This window comes from Microtus ochrogaster, chromosome 7, assembly GCF_000317375.1.
Source record: "Microtus ochrogaster isolate Prairie Vole_2 chromosome 7, MicOch1.0, whole genome shotgun sequence".
In the NCBI taxonomy this organism is placed as follows: domain Eukaryota; kingdom Metazoa; phylum Chordata; class Mammalia; order Rodentia; family Cricetidae; genus Microtus; species Microtus ochrogaster.
The window spans coordinates 19338497-19361722 of record NC_022014.1 but is presented as its reverse complement, the minus strand read 5'-3'; the positions used below and the strand labels follow the sequence as shown (position 1 = coordinate 19361722).

At 51.6% G+C, this 23226-nt stretch overlaps 1 protein-coding gene and 1 non-coding gene across 4 annotated transcripts in view; both read left to right on the top strand.

Moving 5' to 3' along the window:
* The window catches only part of Rab11fip4 (RAB11 family interacting protein 4), an 80924-nt gene extending 65288 nt beyond the window's left edge, over positions 1-15636 (top strand). Inside the window, exons 4-14 of one of the 3 annotated variants that reach the window (XM_026780650.1) lie at positions 1364-1558; positions 2103-2237; positions 2413-2448; positions 2908-3007; positions 3233-3336; positions 4361-4501; positions 7138-7219; positions 8059-8196; positions 8271-8426; positions 9424-9567; positions 10431-15636. In XM_026780650.1, coding sequence (XP_026636451.1) covers positions 1364-1558; positions 2103-2237; positions 2413-2448; positions 2908-3007; positions 3233-3336; positions 4361-4501; positions 7138-7219; positions 8059-8196; positions 8271-8426; positions 9424-9567; positions 10431-10547 — 1348 coding nt within the window. In that variant the 3' untranslated portion in view covers positions 10548-15636. The remainder of the gene's footprint in view (positions 1-1363; positions 1559-2102; positions 2238-2412; positions 2449-2907; positions 3008-3232; positions 3337-4360; positions 4502-7137; positions 7220-8058; positions 8197-8270; positions 8427-9423; positions 9568-10430) is intronic. The other 2 variants (XM_013347279.2, XM_013347278.2) reach the window with 2 other exon arrangements.
* Positions 15637-22456: 6820 nt separating this feature from the next.
* Trnat-cgu lies at positions 22457-22528 on the top strand. Its single transcript has one exon. It is a non-coding gene; the product is annotated as a tRNA-Thr (tRNA).
* Positions 22529-23226: the final 698 nt, after the last annotated feature.

Below are 23226 nucleotides of genomic sequence, written 5' to 3'. Positions count from 1 at the left end.
CGCATCTGAAACCGCAGTGCGCATCTGTAACCGCGGTGCGCATCTGTAACCACAGTGCGCATCTGTAACCACGGTGCGCATCTGAAACCGCAGTGTGCATCTGTAACCTCGGTGCGCATCTGTAACCTCGGTGAGCATCTGTAACCACGGTGCGCATCTGTAACCGCAGTGTGCATCTGTAACCACGGTGTGCATCTGAAACCGCAGTGTGCATCTGTAGCGGCGGTAAGCATCTGTAACCGCAGTGCGCATCTGTAACGGCGGTGAGCATCTGTAACCGTGGCGCTCCTTCAGAAAGGCAGGAGTATCGAGCAGGCCAGCTGGCCTGGAAGAGGCAACAGAATCAACGAAGAAGCAGAGACTCTGCTTTCCCCTGACTCCACACATGGGCTGTTGCGCAGGGATGTCCGCTTGCGCACGTGTGCACACAGACACACAAATGCACACACTAATAGTAATAATAAATAAATAAATAAATAAATAAATTTTTAGAAATTAAGAGATAGTTAAAAGTTGGAAAAAGTGAGAATGGGAGAAAACAGCCAGCACCCTTACCCAAACCTGTTATCATGGTAGATACTGCTTGTATTTTCTACTTTTCTTTTTTTTTTTTAAAGATTTATTTATTTATTATGTATACAGCATTCCTTCCATGTATACCTGCACACCAGAAGGGAGCACCAGACCTCATTATAAATGGCTGTGAGCCACCATGTGGTTGCTGGGAATTGAACTGAGGACCTCTGGAAGAGCAGTCAGTGCTCTTAACCTCTGAGCCATCTCTACAGCCCTACTTTTCTTTTCTTTCTTTCTTTTTTTTTTTTTTTAAAGACAGGGGGTTGCTATGTAGCCCTGGCTGGCCTGGAATGCTCTATGTATACCAGGCTGGTCTTAAATTTTTAAAGATCTACTTGCCTCTGTCTCCTGAGTTCTAAAATTAAAGGCTTGCACCATCATTGCCAGCATAGTAAAACCCTGTCTCAAAATAAATAATTTTATTAATTACTAAGTCTCAAAGCTTGTCTAACTTATCATTGATACTTATTTCTCTACCTTCTTGCCAATATTTGCATAAGCCTTTCAACAGTCATTTGATACTCTATAATTTAATAATTTGAATCACTGGTACAAATTCTAATACTGTAACTATAATTATAGTGCAATTTTAATCTATCTGTTGCTTAATCATCAAGTAATAACCAGTATTTTGTTATTTCTTATAGTGGAAATTTCTGGAACATGTGGATGTTCCCCTTAGGATGAGGTCCTCAAGGTCCAAAGATCTAGACTTGGCCAGGCTCCCGCTGTGTGTAGGGCCAGGCTGCTCTCTGCCCTTCACTAACTGGGTGCTTACGGCCCTCAGGTCCCTGGTCCTCACTCCATCCATGACCACATCAGACCTTTCCACTCACTCCACCGCCTCTCTCATCAGCAACGAGGAGCAGTTCGAAGACTACGGAGAGGGGGATGACGTGGACTGTGCTCCCAGCAGCCCCTGCCCTGACGACGAGACCAGAACCAATGTCTACTCAGATCTAGGATCGTCAGTGTCTTCCAGGTGCCCCCTTGCTCTGGGGTAGCATTTGGAGTCCAGGGAAAATGGCAGAACCAGTCTAGACTCACCCCAGTGGGTCAGACAGACAAACATCATCCTTCCCTCTGTCCAGGGCTACGTGGCTCTATTGGCATGTGGGGTGCCACCTTCTCCTATCCTGGGGTCAGGTTTGCCCTTTCCCCTTTTATCTTGGGGAACAAACAGTTAACTGGTCTATGGTCTGCAGATCCTGGGGGGTGTCTATGTCACCGTGCTTCCTAGTACCTCTATACTAAAGGCCTTCCAAGTGACCCTCTGTGGTCCCTTCTCACCTGCCCAAGTCATTCCTTCCCGTGACATTAGCTCTCAGTATGCCTTATCTGTTAACTGGGCTCGTTTCTCCCAGCTTTCTCTGACAACCGTGGGAACAGGGTGCTCTGATTTATTTCCATTCCTCTATCCCAAAGTAGAAATAAAAGCCTTGAGGAAGTAGATAGAGCAGGCGCAGCAGGACGGGCAGGGCACAGCCTGCCAGCAGCGTAGAGTGACACCCTCTCCTCCGGTGCAGTGCGGGGCAGACCCCAAGGAAGATGCGCCATGCCTACAACAGTGAGCTGCTGGACGTGTACTGCTCTCAGTGCTGCAAGAAGATCAACCTGCTGAATGACCTGGAGGCCCGGCTGAAAAACCTAAAGGCCAACAGGTGAGGCCTCAGCCCAGAGAGGCAGGGCTAGCAAGGCAGACTCTGTGTGGGCAGGTATGTGGGTGTCCGAGCAGGGCTGGGCGTTCACGGCGGCACATTGACACCACACCGATGAACGATGCCCCTCAGTACCCAGTGTCCATCTTCTCAGTGACTGTGTCCCCTCTTTCTCTAGCCCCAACCGGAAGATCTCAAGTACAGCTTTCGGACGGTAAGACCCTCCTGGGCGACAAGGAGCTGGGTGCTTTCCACCTTCACTTCTGCTGTCCTGGGGCCAGGGCTCCGTGGTGGCAGCCCAGATTCAGCCTGTGCACGCTGTTAGCCAAGTGAGCAGGCTGCCGTGAGGCCATCCTCAGCTGCTTTCCTGCAGAGCCAGCATCTGTAGGTCCTCACTGCTTCAGCTTTAGTGGCTTTTCTCGGGTGCCCTGAGGACCATAGTCCAGCCTATGGCTGTTGGTGCCTTCCCTTCCACAGAGGACCTGGGCTTGGGGAATGCTCTGTCCACCATCCTTAGAGTAGACTGTCATCTGGGTGGGAAGGTCAGGTGGAGCGTTCCTCCTGTGATCTCCTTCTTGGCAGCCCCGGTACCAAATACTCACCCAGCCCATAGCCTGAGTTGGGGCCCCAGACTCTGGCAGACTTGGCAGACAGGTGCCCTCCGCCCCCACAGGCAGCTCATGCACAACAGTAACTTCAGCAGCAGTAACGGCAGCACCGAGGACCTGTTCCGGGACAGCATTGACTCCTGCGACAATGACATCACTGAGAAGGTGAGCCCTGGGGCCCTCTGCACATTCCTGGGATGAGTGGGGGTGGACCCTGGGTCCACCTGGGCACTTAGGGTGGGGAAGGGCCCTGATCACACACCCCCTCCTCTCCAGATGTGACTGCTCTTTTAGCCTCGTTCACTAGGGGGTATTTGTCACGAGCTTTCCTAGATTGTCAGTTCTCTGGCTTCGAACGCCTTTTCTAATGTTTTACCCCGCACGCTACAGGTGAGCTTCCTAGAAAAGAAGGTGACAGAGCTGGAGAATGATAGCCTGACCAGTGGGGACCTGAAGAGCAAGCTGAAACAGGAGAATATGCAGCTGGTGCACAGGTCTGGTGGAAGGTGGCTCTGGGGAAGGGGGAGTTGTTACCACCGCTGGCAGAGAAGCCTCGGTCTTTCTGACTCGGAGGCACTTAGCCTCGATTCCAGACCCGATAGAGTCTGTGCTCAATGCACAGCCCAGGACTTGTGGCTCTCTCTGCGTAAGAGCAGCGGTTCTTAACCCATAGGTCTCGACCCCTTTGGGGTCGCATATCAGATCTCCTGTATATTAATGATTCATGACAATAGCAAAATTACAGTAATGAAGTAGCAACGAAATAATTTTATGGTGGGGGTCACCACAGCATATGAGGACTGTATTAAAGGGTCACAGCATTAGGCGGGTTGAGAACCACTGGACTACAGTGACTAGAGCCTGGCTTCCTTCCTGGGAACATGCCCTGTGGTGGGGAGTGGAAGGCAGGAGGACCCAGGTGGTACTGCGTGTGGCCTGGTGGTGGTGGTATAGATGGACACCAGGGTCCCTGGGAGGGATGCTCTCCCATGCTGGTTGGCTTCCACAGGGGCAAGAAACTTGGTAGACTTCTCTGGGTCCGGGTCCCACACCCATAGCCTTTTCGTATGCCCCAGCTCAGCCTGGTGGACGGACTGTGAGCAGTTAGACAACTGTAGGCTTCCAATAGTCAGGCTTGGGCTATGACTCCAGGGGACCTGGCCTTTACCTGGCTCTGGATTTCTTACCGCCACATGCCTAATTCGTCAGAGGGGTGCTGGGCAGGAAGTCAGCAGAAGAGAGAGAGCAAGACCTAGGAGCCGTTGTGTAGCTGCAGCCAGGCCTGCTGTCTTCACTGTTGTGACCTCACTCCCCTCTGGAGCGTCTCCACTGGATCTGCTTCTCCCTCGAGTATGATTGACACACTTCTCAGATGTCACAGTGTCCCTGATTTACCTGTCAGCCAAGCTCATGGCCCACATCACAGCGATATATGAGGCTTCGGCGGGGTAGACCTTCTTGAATACGGTGAGAGTGGGTGAAGCTTGCCCTGACTGGAGTTGTTTGTGCCTACCTCAGGGTGCATGAGCTGGAGGAGATGGTGAAGGATCAGGAGACCACAGCAGAGCAGGCATTGGAGGAGGAGGCGCGACGACATCGTGAGGTCTACTGCAAGCTGGAGCGGGAGAAGAGCACGGAGCTGGAGCTGCTCAACACCAGGTAGGCGCCAGGCCTTGTGCCCGCTGCGCCCTTGGGTAGCGCTGGTTCCACGAATTTTCAGTAAACTGAGCCTACCACTCTAGCATTTCTGCCTCAAATACTAAAATTGCGCAGGCCTGCTGTTGAGGGAGCAGGCAGGATGCTGTTCATAAGAGCCTGGTCATTGAGCAGAAGGCAGGGGCCCAGGTCTAGGCCTGGAGCTCCCCCTGCTGTCAGATCCTAGGTAACATAGGTAAACTAAACTGAGCCTGGGGCTTAAAGAAGTAGAAAACCTGGTCCCTGGGTTCTGTGGCCCCAGTATCCTTCCTTGCTGGAACCACACCACGCCAGGAGCAGGAAGAACACCACTGGCCCTGGCCACATTGGCTTTTCCTACTGTGTGATTCCCCTCTTCCTTTCCCTGCCTGGCCCACATCACAGACTCTAACTGTAATGCGGCTGTGACCTGCCCTGGTTCTCCGTGCGTCCCAGGTATTTAAGCAGAAGTTTCTAAGCCCAACTTGGATTGGGGGAGGGGTAGCTGGACAAGGACTGGGACAGGCAGTCCCAAGGGCTTTGGGTGATTCCTAACCTGGTGCAGTTTGGTGAGGAGACCTCCCAGTTCTCCTGTGCCTGAGACTCCTCACCCCTTCCAAACACCTTCCCAGGGGTTTCCCGTGCTAAACTTGGACTGGTATTCTAGGACAGTGGTTCTTAGCCTTTGTAATGTTGTAACCCTTTACTGCAGTTCCTTATGTTGTGGTGACCCCGACCATAAAATTATCTCATTGCTACTTCGTTACTGTCATTCTGCTGATGTATAGATCCTAATTTATCTGATGTGCAGGAGATGCTATAAACAGCCTCCAAAGGGGTCTTGATCTGCAGGTTACTATTTGCATATGGCTCTGAGGCTGGTGTCCTAAGGACTTTTCAGTACCCCTGCTTTCGTGACTACAAACTCAAGAGAGGGGTAGCTGGGACCAGAGAGGCAGAGGCAGGAAGATCGTGTGGGCAGGGCCTGAAGCAGGCACACAGAACATCAGGTTCTGAGTAGTCTAACTGCTACCCTTCCCAGCTCCGTGTGGAGGCATGGATGGTACTTCCAGTCACTGGCTTATACTCCCCTCCTTACTGCTTGCCACTTACCGTGGAGATCCAGACTCCTCTGGCCCCTGTCTTAGGGTACCCCAGGGCCTCATGAAGGTCATGGAAAACCTCTCCAGAATGGGGCAACACCTGGGGTGAAGCAAGAATGAGACACAGTTCCGCACAGTTCCAGGAGCCCTCTCACCTGCCTAGGGACCCACCTGAGTGCAGTCCCCCCCCCCCCCGGAGTCCCTGCAGGATTGCTGTCACAAATGCTCCAGGAGAGGATTATTGCCTCTGAAGCAGAGATGGCTGCAGCGAGCTCTTGGGATTCCCGACAGGCTTGGGGATGGAGACCAGAGAGCAGACATGGTCGTAGCCTTCAGACGGCACATGTCAGCAGGAGCAGCCCGGGTATACCAGACATAGGAGGACTGCTCCTCCACCTAGAGGAAACCCGCTTCCCCATTGTTTCATGAAGGATCTTTTGTGTGTGCATATGTGTGTTCACATGTATGCATGTGTGTGGAGACCAGATTTCATAAATTTTTAGATTTTGAAATACATATTCATTTATGCATATCTTGGAGATAGGACCCTATCTAAATATGAAATTCTTTTCTCTTTCTTTCCTCCCCTCTCCTCTCCTTTCTTGGTTTTTTGAGACAGGGTTTCTCTGTGTAACCATGGCTGTTCTGGGGCTCACTCTGTAGACCAGGCTGGTCTCAGACTCAGTCTCTGCCTCCTGGGTGCTGGAATTAAGGGCGTGTGCCACCCCCAGCCCCACACTCCTTTGTCTCTAAAACAGCTTATGGGACTGGGGAGATGCTCAGTGGGTAAAGTGCTTGCCACAGAAGAATTCAAATCCCCTGAACCCACATAAAACCAAACACAGTGGTGTGTTTTCGTAATCCCAGTGTTCTGTAGTTGAGATAAGAGAACTCTCAGAAGTTGGAGGGCTAGCTGGTTTGGCAAAACCAATAACAGATCCTATCTCAAACAATGTAAAGGTGACCCTTGACATTTGCAATGTGGCATGTGTACACACACATTCAGGACCATGCACACATACTGTATACACATACAAAATTAAAAAGTAACTTATAACCTGAAAGTAATTACATACATATTTATATATAAAAACGTAATAAATAATGTACAGTAATATATATATATATATATTGAGATAGCCTTATCACGTAACTCTGGCCGGTCTGGAACTTGCTATGTAAACCAGTCTGTTCTCCAAATCAACAGAGACCCACCTGCCTCTGCCTCCCGAATTAGTGCTGGGATTAAGGCGTGCTCCATCACTCTTGGCTAATAATTTTATACATGAAACAGTTTTGCGGTAATATGGGATTTTGGTTTGTGGCATCATCATGTTGCCACAGTTTGGGTTTAGGAACATTTTGGACGCTGGACCTGAGTTATCCCGTGAGGTATTTCCTTTGCCTCAGTCTTTGTCCCAGTTGGTAGTTTCTTTCTTCTGGAAGCAGAGACTGGCTGCCTTCTCTGTAGTCGGTTCCACTCTGGCTGCTCAGCTCTGCGTCGTTTTTCTTTCCCAGGGTGCAGCAGTTAGAAGAGGAAAATACTGATCTGAGAACAACGGTGGCTCGGCTGAAGTCACAGACGGAGAAACTGGATGAGGTGGGCGGGGAGGGGGCGGGCTCCTGGGGTGGGGTGGGGACGAGATGAAGGGGTACTCCTGGAGAGATGGTGGTCAGAGAGGGCCTTTTGGTCATAGCCTCTGGAATACTAGAGCGTTTCACTTCAGAGGAAAAGGAAATGCAGGGTATGGTGGCACACGCCTGTCAATCCTAGCCCTCTGGCGGTGAAGGCAAGAACGGCAAGAGTTCGGGTCATTGTTTGCTACGTCAAGAGCTTTTAGGCTAACCTAGGGTATATGAGAGTTTTGTCTTTTTTATATACATTTATTTATTTATTATGTATACAATATTCTGTCTGTGTGCCTGCCTGCAGGCCAGAAGAGGGCATCAGATCTCATTTCAGATGGTTGTGAGCCACCATGTGGTTGCTGGGAATTGAACTCAGGACCTTTGGAAGAGCAGGCAATGCTCTTAACCGCTGAGCCATCTCTCCAGCCCCGAGAGTTTTGTCTTAAACAAATTTTTTTTTGATTAAAAAGGAAGAAAACATGAATAATGACTTTCTGAATATACAAAATTTCAAGTTTTTTACAGTGAAATATAATCCGTATTATATATTATAAATGCTTTATATTGCGGATTTTTTTTTTTTTTTGAAGATGGTGTTTGGGCTAACAGCTTCTTCTCAGGCTCTGCCTAACACCACTGAAAAACGTTTGGGACATTTCCTAGGGCATTTCCTGCTATGTTTCTAGAATGTTCTTTGAGGGCATTCCCCCAAGGTGGGCTGTTCTGCCCATCCATTTGCCACACCAAGGTCCTCCAGAGTATTAGGGCCCTCTGGGAATGCTCGCCCTGATGAGGTCTGCCTGACTCTAGGAACGGCAGCGCATGTCTGACCGTCTGGAGGACACCAGCCTACGCCTCAAGGACGAGATGGACCTTTACAAGCGCATGATGGACAAGCTGCGGCAGAACCGCCTGGAGTTCCAGAAGGAGCGGGAAGCGACACAGGAGGTGAGTCACGGGACGGGTTCCTAGGGCTCCCCTCGCTGTCTCTGCTGCAGCTGACAGGCTTCTCTCCCTCACAGCTCATTGAGGACTTGCGGAGGGAGCTGGAACACCTGCAGATGTACAAGCTGGACTGTGAGCGGCCAGGTAGGGGCCGCAGCTCATCCGGCCTTGGCGAGTTCAATGCCAGAGCGCGAGAGGTGGAACTCGAGCATGAGGTCAAGCGTCTGAAGCAGGTAGGCCGCAGAGCCATCGTCCAGGGGCTTTGAAGAGCAACCGAGTTAGCCATGTGGGCCTCTGGAAGTCATAAGGAGGGAGCCATGAGGAGCAGCTCACCTCCTGTCTGCTCTTCTCAGCAGCCTGATTGCCGGAGCCTATCATCCCATCCCACACACAGCAAGCTGCTTACCTCTGGTTACAGTAAATGGTCCTTGGGCTTCTAGGTCCTGGCCTGGGTGTTGGGATGAGGAAACTATCCCCAAGCTGCAGGTTCAGGTTTGGCTGAGCTGAGGCTCTGGCAGACAGGACCTAAGCTTGTATTCTGCTTCTCATAGTCTCCCCAAACTGTGTTGTTGCGGCCTGGGTTAAGTGTGGAATCCGGAAGGGGCAGTGGCTCAAGAAGGGAGTGAAACCCAAACTCAGGCAGACCTGTGGGCCAGAGTCTGGGCATGGATCACACCTGAGCTCCTTCACCCAGGCAGAAGTCCTAGTGGCCATCTTCTGCAGTACAACTAGCCCATCACCCACCCAGGAGGGGCTCCCAGGTCCCTGGGGTGAGCTATAGGCAAGAATTGGAGGGGGCACCTATGTCTGCTGCCTTCAGTGTGTCTTAAAACAGCTACCACTAAGGCTGTAGGAGGAGCCAGGAAAACCAACTGTCCTTCCTGCAGAGAATCCAGAATGGTACCCCTTCAGCCAGGTCCCGGACTGCAGGCCGAATTACTGGTGGATAGTGCTCCCCATAGGACCCAAGAGGGGAAAGACTCTGCCTTCCTGGTTCTCCCAAGCACGGCTGCAATTCCCCTTCTAACTGAGGACTGTGGCATGCCACACCTCTGGGCCAGGCCTCAGTTTTCTGTGGCCCTGCTAGGCTGTGTGGCCTGTAGGCCTGCTGACCTAGCAGTGGCGCTCTGAGGGAGGATCCTGGTGGCCTGAGGACACAGACAGGGAGCGCTGGGTTCCGTGGCTCCAGGTGCTTCCCTTAGCTCGTGTGCTCTTGCTCTGTTCCCACAGGAGAATCACAAACTGCGGGATCAGAACGATGACTTGAATGGGCAGATCTTGAGCCTCAGCCTGTATGAGGCCAAGAACCTCTTTGCCACCCAGACCAAAGCCCAGTCTCTGGCTGCAGAAATCGACACAGCATCTCGCGATGAGGTAGCCTTTCCCTTCATCCCCTTGGACGCTCACACTGGTGTCTGGTCTCCATTCTGTGGGTCCTGTCCCTAGCCCCCATCTGCTGGGACCATGAACCCCAGGCTACAGAGGATCTGAAAGGTAGGCTAAGGCCTGGCCGCAATAGTCCTCCGCTTCCTGCTCACAGTAATGGCGCAGCTGAGCAGGAGGCAGTGCGGGGAGGGGCTTAGACCTCTTTCCTCAGGAGCTCTGGGTTCAAATCAGACATCCTCCTGGACTTAACCCACCTGGATGGTAGCCAGAATTTCTTCAACATCTGCTTTTGCACATGTTTACCTGGTCTTTCAGCGTGCGGCTTCATAAACACTTCCCTGTGACATGTAGAAATAACCACAGGGTTAGCGGCGGGAAAGGGGCCCAGCTCCCAATACTATAGGCCATCTTTTCTGCCTCAAATACACCACACTCAGCTGCATTTAAGTGTGAAACAGACCCTGTGTACCCAAATCTTGCCTCCATCTGAGACTCAGAGCTAAGGAGAGCAGGTAACTGTAGGGTTGGGACAGCAGTTGGGCTGCACCTAAATGTTGTGGTGAGAGCCACTGAATAAGGCAGGGCTGGAGTGAGGAGGGCACTGGACAGAGGAAAGACTAGCAGCCCCGGGCATCTTCTGGGCCCGGGGCCTGTACCCATTAGTCCTGATTATAAGTACATCCAGCCAGTGTTCCCAGTCTTTGTGACAATTTCCCCATGCGGTAGACCCTCTTCAGGTCATTGATACTGATGACCTTCAGGCTGACCTGAGCCCCTCTGTCATTGGTCATTGGCCCACCGTAAGCCCAGCCTGGACCCAGCCTCTGACCCACCTTTCTCATTCCCTTCAGCTAATGGAGGCCCTGAAGGAGCAGGAGGAGATCAACTTCCGACTGAGACAGTACATGGACAAGATTATCCTGGCTATACTGGACCATAACCCCTCCATCTTGGAGATCAAACACTGAACCAGGGCTGGCTGCAGAGCGGCCATTGGACCTGGGACCCAGGGGTAGGCCTGCCTGAAGATGAAGATGCAGGCAGGACCCCACACCCACTCTGTAAATGTACCTCTGACCACCCTGTGTGTGTGTGCTGGTGTGTGTGCAGGACCGCGCACACAGGCAGAGGAGTGAGCTCGGGGCCGTGGCTGTGGGTGACAACCCATGGTGAGCAGTGTGTGCACTTTGCAGCCCCTTTGTGAGGCGCCGAGGGGGCCGGCTATGGGAGGGACTCTCAGGAGTAACAGCAAGGACTGGAAGCTCGCGTTTAGCATACTGATGAAATGATTCTACCTCTGTGGATAAGGGTTAGCAGACGCTCTCAGGAGATGGGCCGTCCGTCCCGTCCCCCGTCCCCCCCAGAGTGGGGACAAAATTGTTACATTCTCCAGAATTTGGTGACCTTGCCAGCCTTTTGGGCTACCTTTCAAATCCAGGTTTTTTAAGCTCAGAGGAGGAAGGGGTGTTTGTGGGTAGCCCTCTGGGGTGCAGGTAAACGGGGTCCAATGGACTCCGGTCTACAGCTGGTGTGCACTGTCCATGCCTTTGTAGTTTTCCATGTCCTTCCCAGCCTTGCTTTCCTACCTCCCCTTTCTGGTTTGGCTTCAGTTTGTTTTGAAGACAGGAAATATTCACAGCACTCACTCGGGGGTGGAAGGAAGGCCAAGAAGAAGGGTGGAGTGCCCAAGGCAGGTGTTAACACTGGGGGCCAAAGGGAGTGATTGCCTGGGAGACACGTGTTCCCGTCTTAACAGCGTACAGATGCGCCTTGGGAAGGGCAGGCGGGGGGTGGGGGGGAGAGGTAGTCACGCCCCTTCTTGCAGCTCTCAGGCACACCTGAACCTGGACCCCCACTAGAGAGCAGTCTCTGCTGCTAGGAGGTCCCATGGAGAACATTGGGGGAACTTTAGTCTTCCGTGCTGTGAATACGTGGTGGGCATTCCCTCCCGCCCAGATTTTTTTTTTTTTTTTTTTACGAATGTGATCTTTTGTTGAGGCATCTGGGCGTAGATGCTGTACCTGGACTGTTGCAATTCATCTCAGTTTATATGGTTTGTGTTAGGCTTCCTCTTCCCCAGTGCAGATAAACATGGACGGTCTTAAGTCTTCCCCTGTCGCTTGTTTTCTTGAGCACATCTTGTGTAATAGGAAGGTCTGGAGATGTTGGGGAGGCTAGTGAGCAGCAGGGGGTCAGTGGGGGGTAAAGAAGGGAGAGGCAGAGCTGTGGCCTTTCAGCCCCCTCACTGTGCTGCCCTTAGCTCTGCAGATCTGTTTTAATTGTGTGCACAGAGTTGTCTTGTGTTGTGTAGATGGCGGGTGGGTTGCCTTGCCCTGGGCTGCCTGGGTGAGCCACAGCAGGAAGACAGGAAGGCTTGCTCTCCGTGAGCATTCCCTGGGTCTAGGAAGACAGAGAAGGGCTAGGTAGGGAGACTTGAGGATGTGTCAGTAGGAAGGTTGATCCAGGTGTCGTGCTGGCGGAAGCGGGGCAGAGGCCAACTGAGTGTCGGTCCTGGTCTGTGGGGGCTGCTTTGTACTTGAAATTGTATGGGCCTCCAGTGTCACTGGTGTGTAAGTTTCCAGAGAGGCCACAGAGGCCAGTGTCAAAGCGGAACAGAGGAAGAAGGAACTTCTGTCAAGGCAACACACAGGCTTGGCCCACATTGTTGGGCTGCAAGAATGGGCTCCCTGAGGAACTGCCAAGTTTGGAGGCCCCCATGGACGTGGACCCTTACTGTAGGCCTCTGGAAGATGACTTCTGAGGGCAGGACTGGCTTCCAGGCCTCACACACCTCAGCCAGAATACACTTGAGAAAACTTGTTAACTTGGCCTAAGATTATACATGTTGTTTCTTGTAGTGGTGGCAGTAGGTTTTTGTTTTATTTTGGAGACAGGGTCTTACACTGTAGCTCTGACTGCCCTGGAATCACGGTAGGCCTCTTGCCTTGGCCTCCAGAGCGCTGAGCTTACAGGCCTGAGTCACCACTCCCAGTTCGTTTTTAAAATGTTTTTCTGGGCTTGAAAGCCCAGGGCTCCTAGCGCGACATCACTCTTGAGAGATCGCAGAACTCTCCTTGGTTGGGAGAGTCTGACTTCTGTTCTGCCTCCCTGGCTCACTTTCCATTTGGTTAGATTTGAATTTCAGATAAACAAGTGGTTTTAACGTTTAGAATCACGATGTTCCAAGCCATGCTTGGTACTTTGGGAGCTTTTTACTATTCTGATCCTCACGTGTTCTAACAGTTGGTAGAGGTGTGGCCCGGGCCTTGGAATGCTTTAAGAATGCCCCAGGTGATACTAACATAGCTAAGTGCCCTGTGACGGGTATTGCTTTTGCCAGATCAGACGACTCCCTCGGGGAAGGGTCAGCAGTGACCTGCCAGGATCCGAGGAGGCTGGGATGGTGCAGCAGATGTTCTTTTTATGTGACACTCAGCGTCCTTGTGTTCCATCAGAAGCCAAACAGAGTGAACTAATATGTCCCTGTGTCTGTTTCCTTTTAGCTCAGAATTAGCTGGGTTTTAGGGTTTTAGTTTGAACTGGTAGCTTTCCTTGAGATTCTACAGAAGAAATTCCTTTTTAAAATTTTATTTTTGACACGCCGAAAACACAAAGCTCAAGAACCAAGCAGAACACCAGGACTCGAGACTGGGCTCGCCAGTTTGGCTGTGTGCTGGAGTCACCCGAGGAAGTTCTGAGAAAACATCCGATGTGGAGGGCTTGGGAGTGGGGCACAGGGGCAGAGTGCCTGGTGCGGGGCTTAGTCCCTGGCTGTGTGAAAGGAGCTGATGATAGGACCCACCCCAAGTCCCTCTGTGGCTGGCGGCGTGGGTAGCATGTGTGGCCCAGCACCTGTATGTGCATCGCTCTTCCCGTGCTGTTCATGGGCAGCTCAAGTAGAGAAACCACGTGAATGTCTGCAGGCTCGAGCAGGGCTGTTTGAGAAGCTTGCCTTAGACTGAGGTGATGGAAGGTGGACGGCTTTGGGTAATTATGCCCCAGGAGAGAGTCCAGCTGCTCTCACTAGCCTGGACATCTGTATCCCCTAGTGGCTCCCTGCCTGGGATACCCAGAGTCGCAGGAAACAGGTGCCAGTTGTCGAGCCCATTGCAAAGTGTGGGCAGGTAATGAGCTGAGAGCTGGGCCTGGACAGCAGCGTCAGGTGCAGTGGCCTCTTGCCTCTGTGGCTTTGTCCATGTTCTGTCTGCAGTGAGGGTGTCCCAGTTGCTTCTGTCAGTGTCAAATCACCCAGTTCACGCCGTGGAGGCTCTGGGTGATACTCCTATGGGTAGACTGATCGTGCTGGTTCCAGTGGTCCAGGGGATGTTGTTACACACTGGGCTCTGTAGGGGATCTGCAGGCTCTTCAGCAAGGCCCCCGGAAGCAGGGGGAATTACTCCTTGAGGCATTGGCAAATTTCCACTTATGTAGACATGGCTGATGGGACCTGGGAAAGGTTTAGGGTAGTCACCAGGCCAGCCCGACAGATACCCAGTGACTCTGTAGAAGTTAGGTGAAGCTCCTTAGGGCTTCAACACTGCCCCTTCTTCCCAGTCTTTCCTTCTACCCTCACTGGGGTCCAAGGACTTACCTCTGGCGGCTCCTCAGGTTGGTACCACTAACGTGTTCACCAAGGGGCCTCAAGTTAAGAGTGGCCAAATCTTGACAGGACCTCCCTGTCCTGCCTCCTGTCTTGACTTGACTGTGCATGCGATGGGTATGTTGGGGAAGGCGGGGCCAGCCTGCCCTACCTTCAGGGCAGGACAGCTCTTGGTTCTGCCATCTCAGCTGCCCAGCTAAGAAAACAGCCACTTCTAGAAGGCTTTGTTTCTGAAAGCATAGCAAGGTGACAGCCTTTGTCACCCTATTCACCAGGAGCTGGGTATCTTTGATGTACTGTCCTTGTGGGCTCCTCTTCTCATTGTGACTGTAATGTAGGGATGTCTACCCCAGAGGTACCAGCTTGAGGGGGGGGGCAACATCCCATGCCACCTCTCTGATGGCCCTGCCTCTTGCTGGGGCCATCTGCTTTCCTGTTCTGCACAGGCTGGGTTTTGTCTGCATGGTTTGGGGTCCTTGTGCCTTTTTTCCCTTGTGGACCACACAGAATTCTGTTATCCACTGCCCCCTTTTGTACACCCCCTTACCCATCTCCCCAGTCCTGTGTGTACTCATGTGTGCAGCCTTGTGGCTCCGCTGTGACCCTGCTTCCCCATAGGTCCCCCAGCTTCTGTTGACTTGGTAACTTTTGTACAGGATCTTTTGTTACAGTTTTAAGCACAGGGAACACTTAGTCCCTGTGTACCTGCAGCTAGTTTAGAAGCTCTGCGTCCCAGACAAGGGTAGCTTTGTGTAGGCCAGCTTCTTCCACAAGCCTCGTCTGTGTGGGTGTGGATATTTATAGAAGACAGATCACCTTTAACCCAGCACTGGCCCCAGCAGGGGGTTACAGGTCTGCCAGACCCCATGCATGGCTCTTCTGGAGGAAGCCCCAGCCATGTGATTTCCAGTGCTCTGCAATACATTTGGGTTTAGGGCCACTGTGTCTGGTGTCTCCCCCAATTCCCGTGTGTGCTGAAGGAAGTCATTTGCTACTGTCCCTACCTACTCTTATCACCTGTCCAGCCCTCCCTTGTCTGCTGGTGCTCAGACCAGAGTGCCGTTACTCACCAGACTGATGTCAGGACCTGGACAGGACAGCATGTGCCGAGGACACACAGCCTGCTGGCTCCCAACTTCAGCTCTTCGCGCTCTGGGGCTAGGCCTGGGCCTGCTAGGGCCCAGGTGGAAGAAGCTACCAGCGATAGGTTCTGATTTTCCATTAATTCCATATGGGGCTTTGTCCCAGAAGCCAGTAATTGCAAATGGCCTTAGCTTTGGGGTTGGAAAGGAACTTCCACTTTAGACCCCAAGGAGGGGAGAGGGGTGAGTCCCAGGCCCTGAACTGTTTGCCTCCAGCCTGTTCTGTCCTGAAACAGGCTTTCAGCGTGGGCACCTTCCAAGGAACTGTAATGTACAGACCACAGTGTAAATAAATAGTTGGCTTTTTGTTCCTGACTTGAGTGAATTTCTGTGGGGGAACATGAAATGGGGATGGGAATGGAGGAGGTGGAGGAAGAAAGGCAGGCTTGTGTTTTGGCTTCAGGGTGACATTTCTCTTAGGAAAAAGTCTCTATATGGTGTGTAATAACTGAGGTGGTTAGTGCTGCCCCCCTAGAGGAAGAACATAGCAGGGTCTGGCTGCAGTCAGCCCTGGCCTGCTTTTCCTAGAGATCTGGCTCACAAACTCCCATGTTAACCCCCCCCCCCACACACACACACACCCCGCCAGTTCCAGCCTCAGGACTGTGATTGAAAACTGTCCTTCTGCAGCAGTGTTCTCTCTCAGTGAGGGCTTTCCAGGGCTCGCAATGTCCCTGGATCATGCTCCCGTCATCCACTTTGACCAAGCTCAGGTGCCCCTACTTAAACTGCTTTCCCTGGCAAGATGAATTGTGCCATGTCATGGATCACCGTGCCAGCTTAGGGTTGTGTGCTCCAGGACCCAAGGTTTCTACCCTTTTGAAATGTCAGGATAGAAGAGCTCACTGGTCACCAGGCCGGGTATCTTGGCCCATATATCCTCCCCACGCAGACCCTGTGCTGTGGGAGCTCTGGGGTGGACAGGTGACAAGTTTACCTGCCTGCTGGGCCCACAGGGCCACCATCAAGTGCAGACTTGGAGGTTCTGCACTTCTCTCCTCAGCGTGGTCTTGTTACCTGGGGCCTCCACACTGACAAATATATAGGATAACCTAATGAAGTTAACTTGACTAAATTTGAACTATTGGAACTATATTACACCTCTATGGACCCAAATAAGGCCCTCTTCAGTCCACAGGTACATTGTCTCTGGAAGCTACAACTCACAGCCCCCACTGAAGATGCCATTGTCTCTGCTGCAGTACTGGAAGGCATGGGAGGAAGCTCAGCAGATGGAGATGGGCCCACCCTTGGTTCACCAGGGCCTCCCAGGTGGCCAGTCTGGCAGCCTGATCCTGGCCCATGGAGTATGAGGAGTTTGCTGCCTCTAGACCTCCACTCAGGTGGAACCAGCACCTTGACTGCTGGACAGAAAATAATTTCAGAATAAGTTCATATGAAACAGCTGGGTTTATTAAATAGAGATGGCAATCAGAGGTCTTAACATGTTTGAAACAGCCTGGACATGGAGAGAATGGGCAGGAGATGGGCCTCAAGGATCTTAACATTGTAGCTATATATGTTATTTTGTGGCTTTTGAAATTACAGTGGTCAAAGAGTATAACTTAGAAAGTAGGCTGTGTTTAAAATATACGTGTAGGCTGGGCATGGTAGCACATCTTTAATCTTAGCAATTGGGAGACAGAGGCAGGCGGATCTCTTAGGAGTTCACAGGCAGCATGGGCTGCACAGTGAGACTCTCAAACTACCAGTTTTTGTTATGAGTGCTGGGAATTGAACTCAGGTCCACGCAAGAGCATCTTTCCAGCCCTGTGATAAATATTTTTTCAGTTCATGTTTGCTTTATCTACAGCACAGAGCTCACAGAAGCTGGGTACATGGGGGTCACTGTGGGCCAGGTAGAGTTGAAGCACTGGCTCACAACAGATGAGGACACGGAGCCAGTCCGTCACCCAGAATTCCTGCTCTGCTGATAAGGAGGATCATCACGGAGCAGGAGCAGACTTGCTCAAGTGAGGGAGGGACTGCTGTCCTGGAGAGGCATCAAGAAGGCAGAGCACACATGGAGCCCCAAAGCTAGAGCACCTCTCCCTAACGGCTGTACGGAGGGTGTGGCAGGAGGGGTAGGTACCCAAGAGCAAGAGTTGGGAGCTGGCTCACTCGGGAAGAACAGGACAGGTCTGGGAAGGATAAGAACCCACTCCAACCCAGCTTAACTGCCTGGGTGGGCGAGAGGGTCAGCAGTTGACCACATTCCTGGGTAAACTAGGCCTAGGCCCAGCATTTGGCCTGTGCTGCTTGGCAGTTGCCAGGCAACTGGTAGTGGGGTACTGCGACTTCCCTTTCCACCCTGATCAGCCCTGGTTCTTGTTCCAAGTTCCAGGTTTATGTGCTACTTTTGGTGCCACTGTAAGCACGACTTCTGTTTTTAATTTTTTTTCAAGTCAGGCATGGTGGTGCATGACTTTAAGCTCAGCACAAGGAGGCAGAGGCAAGCCAATCTTTGAGTTCAGTGCCCACCCAGTCTGCAAAATGAGTTTAAGGCCAACTAAAGCTACAAAGAGAGTCCTTGTCTCAATCCTCCCCAATAAATAAAAGTTTTGAAGTATTGGAGGTTTCTTCTTGGTGTATTTGTATGTGTGTATGTGTATGTTCTTACGTGTGGATAGTGCAGGTAGACATGCCACAGTGCATGTCTGGAGGTCAGCAACTGTGGGTATTGGTCCTCATCTACCATGTTTGAGAAGTTTGTTAGCTCCTGCACACACCATGCCCACAAAGCTTCCAGGTGTCTCCTGTCTCACTGTAGCAGCGTGGGATCACAAACACTACTCAGGCTGGCTTTACAGGGGTTCTTGGGCCTTGAACTCACATCCTGACACTGGCATGGCACTTAAGAGTGCAACAGCACAAACTCGGAGCCCACTTACATAGTACAGGTTACAGGGTGACGCTGTGCCTTGGAGAATACGATGACCCAAAGGAGAGCGGTCTGGTCAGTCTACAGACCTGGGAAAAACAGTCGGCTGTTTAGAGCTTGAAACAGTGGGCTTAGGAACATGCCGACAGGTGCGTGCTCGGCAGGCTTTCCCGTCTCCCCGTCACGTGCGCCTTTCCCTAAAGGAACCCACCTGAGCAGAACTGGCTCCTGATGTCAGCCAAGCTGAGTTCTTTCTGCCCAGAAGCCCCATAGGCAGCCCTCACTGTCTGCCACTGTAGGGTCATGTTCAGGTAAAGACTCCCAAAGACTCCCATAGCCTGCAGCAGCTGGGAGTGATACCTTCAGAGGATTCTGCCTTCTCTGGGTCTCCCGGGAAAGTCAAGTCGATTAATCTCTTGATCCTGGTTCTCCTGGGAACCCTTCTTTCCCCCTTCAAGTATGTTGGTAAGTACACACCAAGCCAGGAACGGTGGCACACACCTGTGATCCTGGCACTGGGGGCGGAAGCAGGCAAGAGAATCAGAAGTTCTAGGCCAGTCTGGGCTTCATGAGACTCTCTTTTCCTTTCTTAAAAAAAAAATGGTAGCGGGGAGAACAAATATCATACCATTAAGTAGAAAAGTCAGGGAGAGACTAAACTATGCTAGCCACAGTGTGGAAGGCAATCTAAGGTGTCTGAAAGTGTGGCTACTAACTCTCTGAAAGGTTTTGAGTTGCATCCAGTCCCTGCCCCAGTATTAGCAGACTTATTTTGAGCTTTGTGGTGTCTGGGAATCTGATCAGCGGGAAAGGTGTCAGGCTGCTATAGTACTAAAGGAAAAAGGGGTCAGGTTGGCCTTTCCTACGGCTGGGAACCAACCTGAAGAGTGAAAAATGAAGCAGCCTTTAGATGGCATTTTTATCGGCGTGCCATGTAGTGTGTGGAGGCCAGAGAACAGCTGGCAGGAGTTGGTTCTGTCCACACTATGAACTCAGGTCGTCAGGCTTGGCATCCGATGCCTTTCCTCACTGAACCATCTCTAGTCTGTGTCCATTTTTTTTTGAGAGTCTCAAATAGCTCTTGCTGGTCTTGAATTTCGGATCCCTTTGCCTCCACCTCCAGAGTGCTTGGATTGCAGTCATATGCATGCCCAGCTGCTTGTTCTATTTTTAATTCATTCGGGACCAGGGTTAATAGCGAACACCTATTTTATGGACGAAGAAACAGATTTAATGGTGGCAGTAGGATGCTAGCCATGCTCTTGTTGTATGTACTCAGCACCTCTACAGTTTTATGTCCTCCATGCAGTAACCGCCGGCCTCCAACCTAGACTAGACACGAGGGCTGTATGTGACCCCCCTCAATGCACCTCTATCACCCCTGTGCTTTGCAGTGAGAATGGTTTAAATTTTCCAAGTCCGAGTTCAGCTGGCAGGCCCTCTGCTGGCTGTATCTGGCTGACCTCACTGCTGGATTCCATGAAGGCTAGTTGGGCTGGATCCTCCCTTCATATACAAAAATTAGCTCAGCACAGATTCAGAGGGGCCTAATATCCAGAAGAGATGTTTTAAACTATAACCCAGAAACAAACAAAAAGAACAACCCAACTTAAAAAGGACTTGAATGGGCATTTCTCCAAAGACACACAAACGGCCAGCAAGCCCAGGAAATGACGCCACATCAGCCATCAGCACACCTGTGAGGACACCTGTGAGGATAGCCACTCTCCAAACAATACAGTGATAGAGTGGCAAGTGCTGGCAAGGAGGTGAAGAAATCAGAACCTTGTGTGTGGTGGCGGGAATCTCAGATGGTGGAGCCATTAGGGGAACTGTGCAGATTCCTTTAAAAACAAGCTGAGCATGCCTTTAATCCCAGGGTTTGAGAGGCAGAGGAAGGCAGACCTTAGCAAGTTCAAGACCACTCTTGCCTACAAATCAAGAGTTCCAGGCCAACCAGGGACAAAGAGAGATCCTGAATCCAAACAAACAAAACAAAAATTAAGAATTCCTACATAACCCACAGTGCTGCTTTTGAGTGTGTAGCCAAGAGAGGATCTCAAGTCAGCTTGCACACTTCCCACTCCAGTGCTGCTGAAGACCAAAAAGGTCCACCGGGCAGCCGCTGGCGGTGGTACTGGCAGTGGGCAGTGGCAAGCGCACCGCAGTGGCCCTGCATGCTTTAATCCCGGCACTTGGGAGGCAGAAGCAGAAGGGTCTCTGTGAGTTCAAGACCAGCCTGGTCTACAAAGTAAGTTCCAGGACAACCAGGGCTGTTACACAGAGAAACCCAGTCTTTAAAGGGAAAAACCAAAAAAGTTCACTAAGCAATGAAAGATAAAGAGAATGTGGCATATGCCTACTTGAGACTAAGGCTCAGTCTTACAAAGCCAGGACATCCTTTTGGAAGGTACACCACGAAACTTGAGCTGACTGAAGTAAGCCAGTCCCCACCAGAGAGCCAGCATCTTAGAAGCAGAAAAGAAAGATGGCTGTCAGGGACCTAGGGAGAAGGGGAATGGTGTCTAATGGGCAGGGTTTCTGTTGTGCAAGACAAAGTAGTGCACCCTGCCTGGTGGGCAGCCTGGATCACAAGTTCCCCAGACTCGCTGGGCTCCAGAGGCAGTTCAAAGCCCTGGGGCCAGGGAATGTCAGCTCGGGCAACTCAGCAAGATCCAGTCTCAAAATATAAAGTAAAAAGAGCTGCAGAGATGATTCAGTGGTTAAGAGCACTCATTGCTCATGGAGAAGAGCCGGGTCCTTTCCCTAGCACGCACTCACATGTTGGCTCTCGACCATCCACAGCTAGTTCCAGGGAATCCCATGCCCTTTCCTGACCTCTGCTGGAGCAAGGCTTACACTTACACTTACACTTGGCGCGCGTGCATACACACATGCAAGTAAATCTTAAAAACTTCTTGAGAGAGAGGGGGGGGGGAGCAGGGGATAAACGTCAGTGTCAGAGCAGAGCACTTGTCTACATCCAAGAGACCGAGAGTTCAGTCCAAAACAAAAACGCAAAACAAAAAAAATCTGTAGCGCTATGTTGTACAAGGTACAAATGTCCAGTTAACACTGTAAGTAAACTTAACATAGTTATGATAACTGTGTTTTTAACACATACACATCAGTAAAGATATTCTTAGGTCTTACAAATCGCTCCAATTTTACACTTTTAAAAAGTTCTGTCCATAAATAAGGGTGAACTGGGTGAACTTACTGGGTATAGCAGCGCAGGCAATAGCACGAGCCCTCTGGGAGGCATTTCCTGCGCCAGGCTCTCCTGTGCTGCGGCAGGTGTGCTCTTAAGAAGGCTGGTAACTGGGGCTTTTCGACTGCCCTGCGGGCATCACAGCCCTGCGCCAAGAAAAGGGCTTCGGTCCCGCCCTCTCCTCCCTCTTGAAACAGACTCGGTGACCATAGGATCCAGGGACCTAATTTCCTTTAAAATTTTTAAACTAATTTTTAAATATTTAAATAATAAACCCAGGAACTAGGAATGTAGCTCAGTCGTAGGTGCTAGGTTAGCACACACAAAACCCAGGGTTCGATCCCCAGCACCCGGTAAAACGGGCACTGTGGCCCACGCCTTAAATCCCAACCCCTGGGAGATGGAGGAAGAAGGATCCTTAGTTCACTGTCACCCCCGGTTACAGAGTGTTTGAAGTCGGGTTGGGCTATGCGAGCCTCTATCTACAAAATAAAAGACCAATAAAAGAAGTCGACGGTGGTGTAAGCACTCACCCCCAAACCCTCACCTATTCCTTTCATGGACTTGAACAAAGCCTCACTAAATTTAAGTCCGTTTGTTCCCCAATCCTGGTCTCCCCCTGGTGTCCTTCTCCTCCCCCCCCCACGCCCCATCTCAGTAGTCTCCCCCGCCTGGCCTCCGTTAATCCCCGGGCCTCCGCGCTGTGCACTGTCCCCGCGCCCGGCAGGCTGGTTCTCCGCTCTCGGGACGCACAGACGTTCACGCTTAGATCGGGCTTCACGCACATCTCTGCGGCCTTTCTCGGCTCAGGGAGGAGGACCCAGCGTGAGTCCCGGGCGGAGGGGGCAGCGGAACCGAGGCTTTACCGCGGCCTCTGAGCGCCGAACGGGCGGCTAACCAGAAGAGGCCGGGGGAACGTCACAGTCGCCTGGTGGGCGGGCTCCGAACAGGGGCGGAGCTTGAAGAGAGGGCGGGGCTTAGCTACCTCCCCGCCCGCACTACTTCCCCTCCACTGAGAGCTTCCACTCCTAGCTTGGCTGTCAGGCGCGGTGGCCAAGTGGTAAGGCGTCGGTCTCGTAAACCGAAGATCGCGGGTTCGAACCCCGTCCGTGCCTGTGTTTGGAGACGGAACTTTGTTGGTACTCCTGTATTTTCACTTCGGTTTCGCTCTCCCAGCTGCTGTTTTTTGTTTTGTTTTTTCTTGTTCACGAGTCTTCCAGGCCCTCCTTTACCCAGGCGCTGTCAGAGCACCCAACTCTGAACTCTTTACCGAGGCCCGCACGGTATCCTTCAGCTCCGGTCCGGATCGTGCAGTGGGAGGCTTGCCTTCATTCTTAACGTTCGTTGCCTACACGAGCGTGTCTCCTCTTTGTCCTCTGCCCAGCCAACTGCATCACAGTAACCTGGGCACCTTGACCTTCTTCTGTACCTGGCTCCAGATAGTTGTGGTACTCCCAAGATATTTGTGGCACTTCCAAGTCATCTGTGAGATAAAGTCTGATCTCATCTGACAGGACCTCCAGGGTTTCAGATTTCTGGTCTCACTCTATTTGTTGTTGTTCTAGGGCAGGGTGAGCCACCACAATCTGCTAGCTTCTCTCTTTGAAACTATGCTAACCGGTAGCTAATTTTTGTTGCTGTTTGTTTGGTTTGGTTTTGTTTTGGAAACAGGTCTAACTATTTAGTGATGTAGCTCTAACTAGCCTGGAACTCCTTGTGTAGACCAGGCTGGCCTCGGACTATCTGCCCACCTCTGCCTCCCAAGTGCTGGGATTAAAGACGTGAGTTACTTTGCCTGAACCAAAATTTTCAA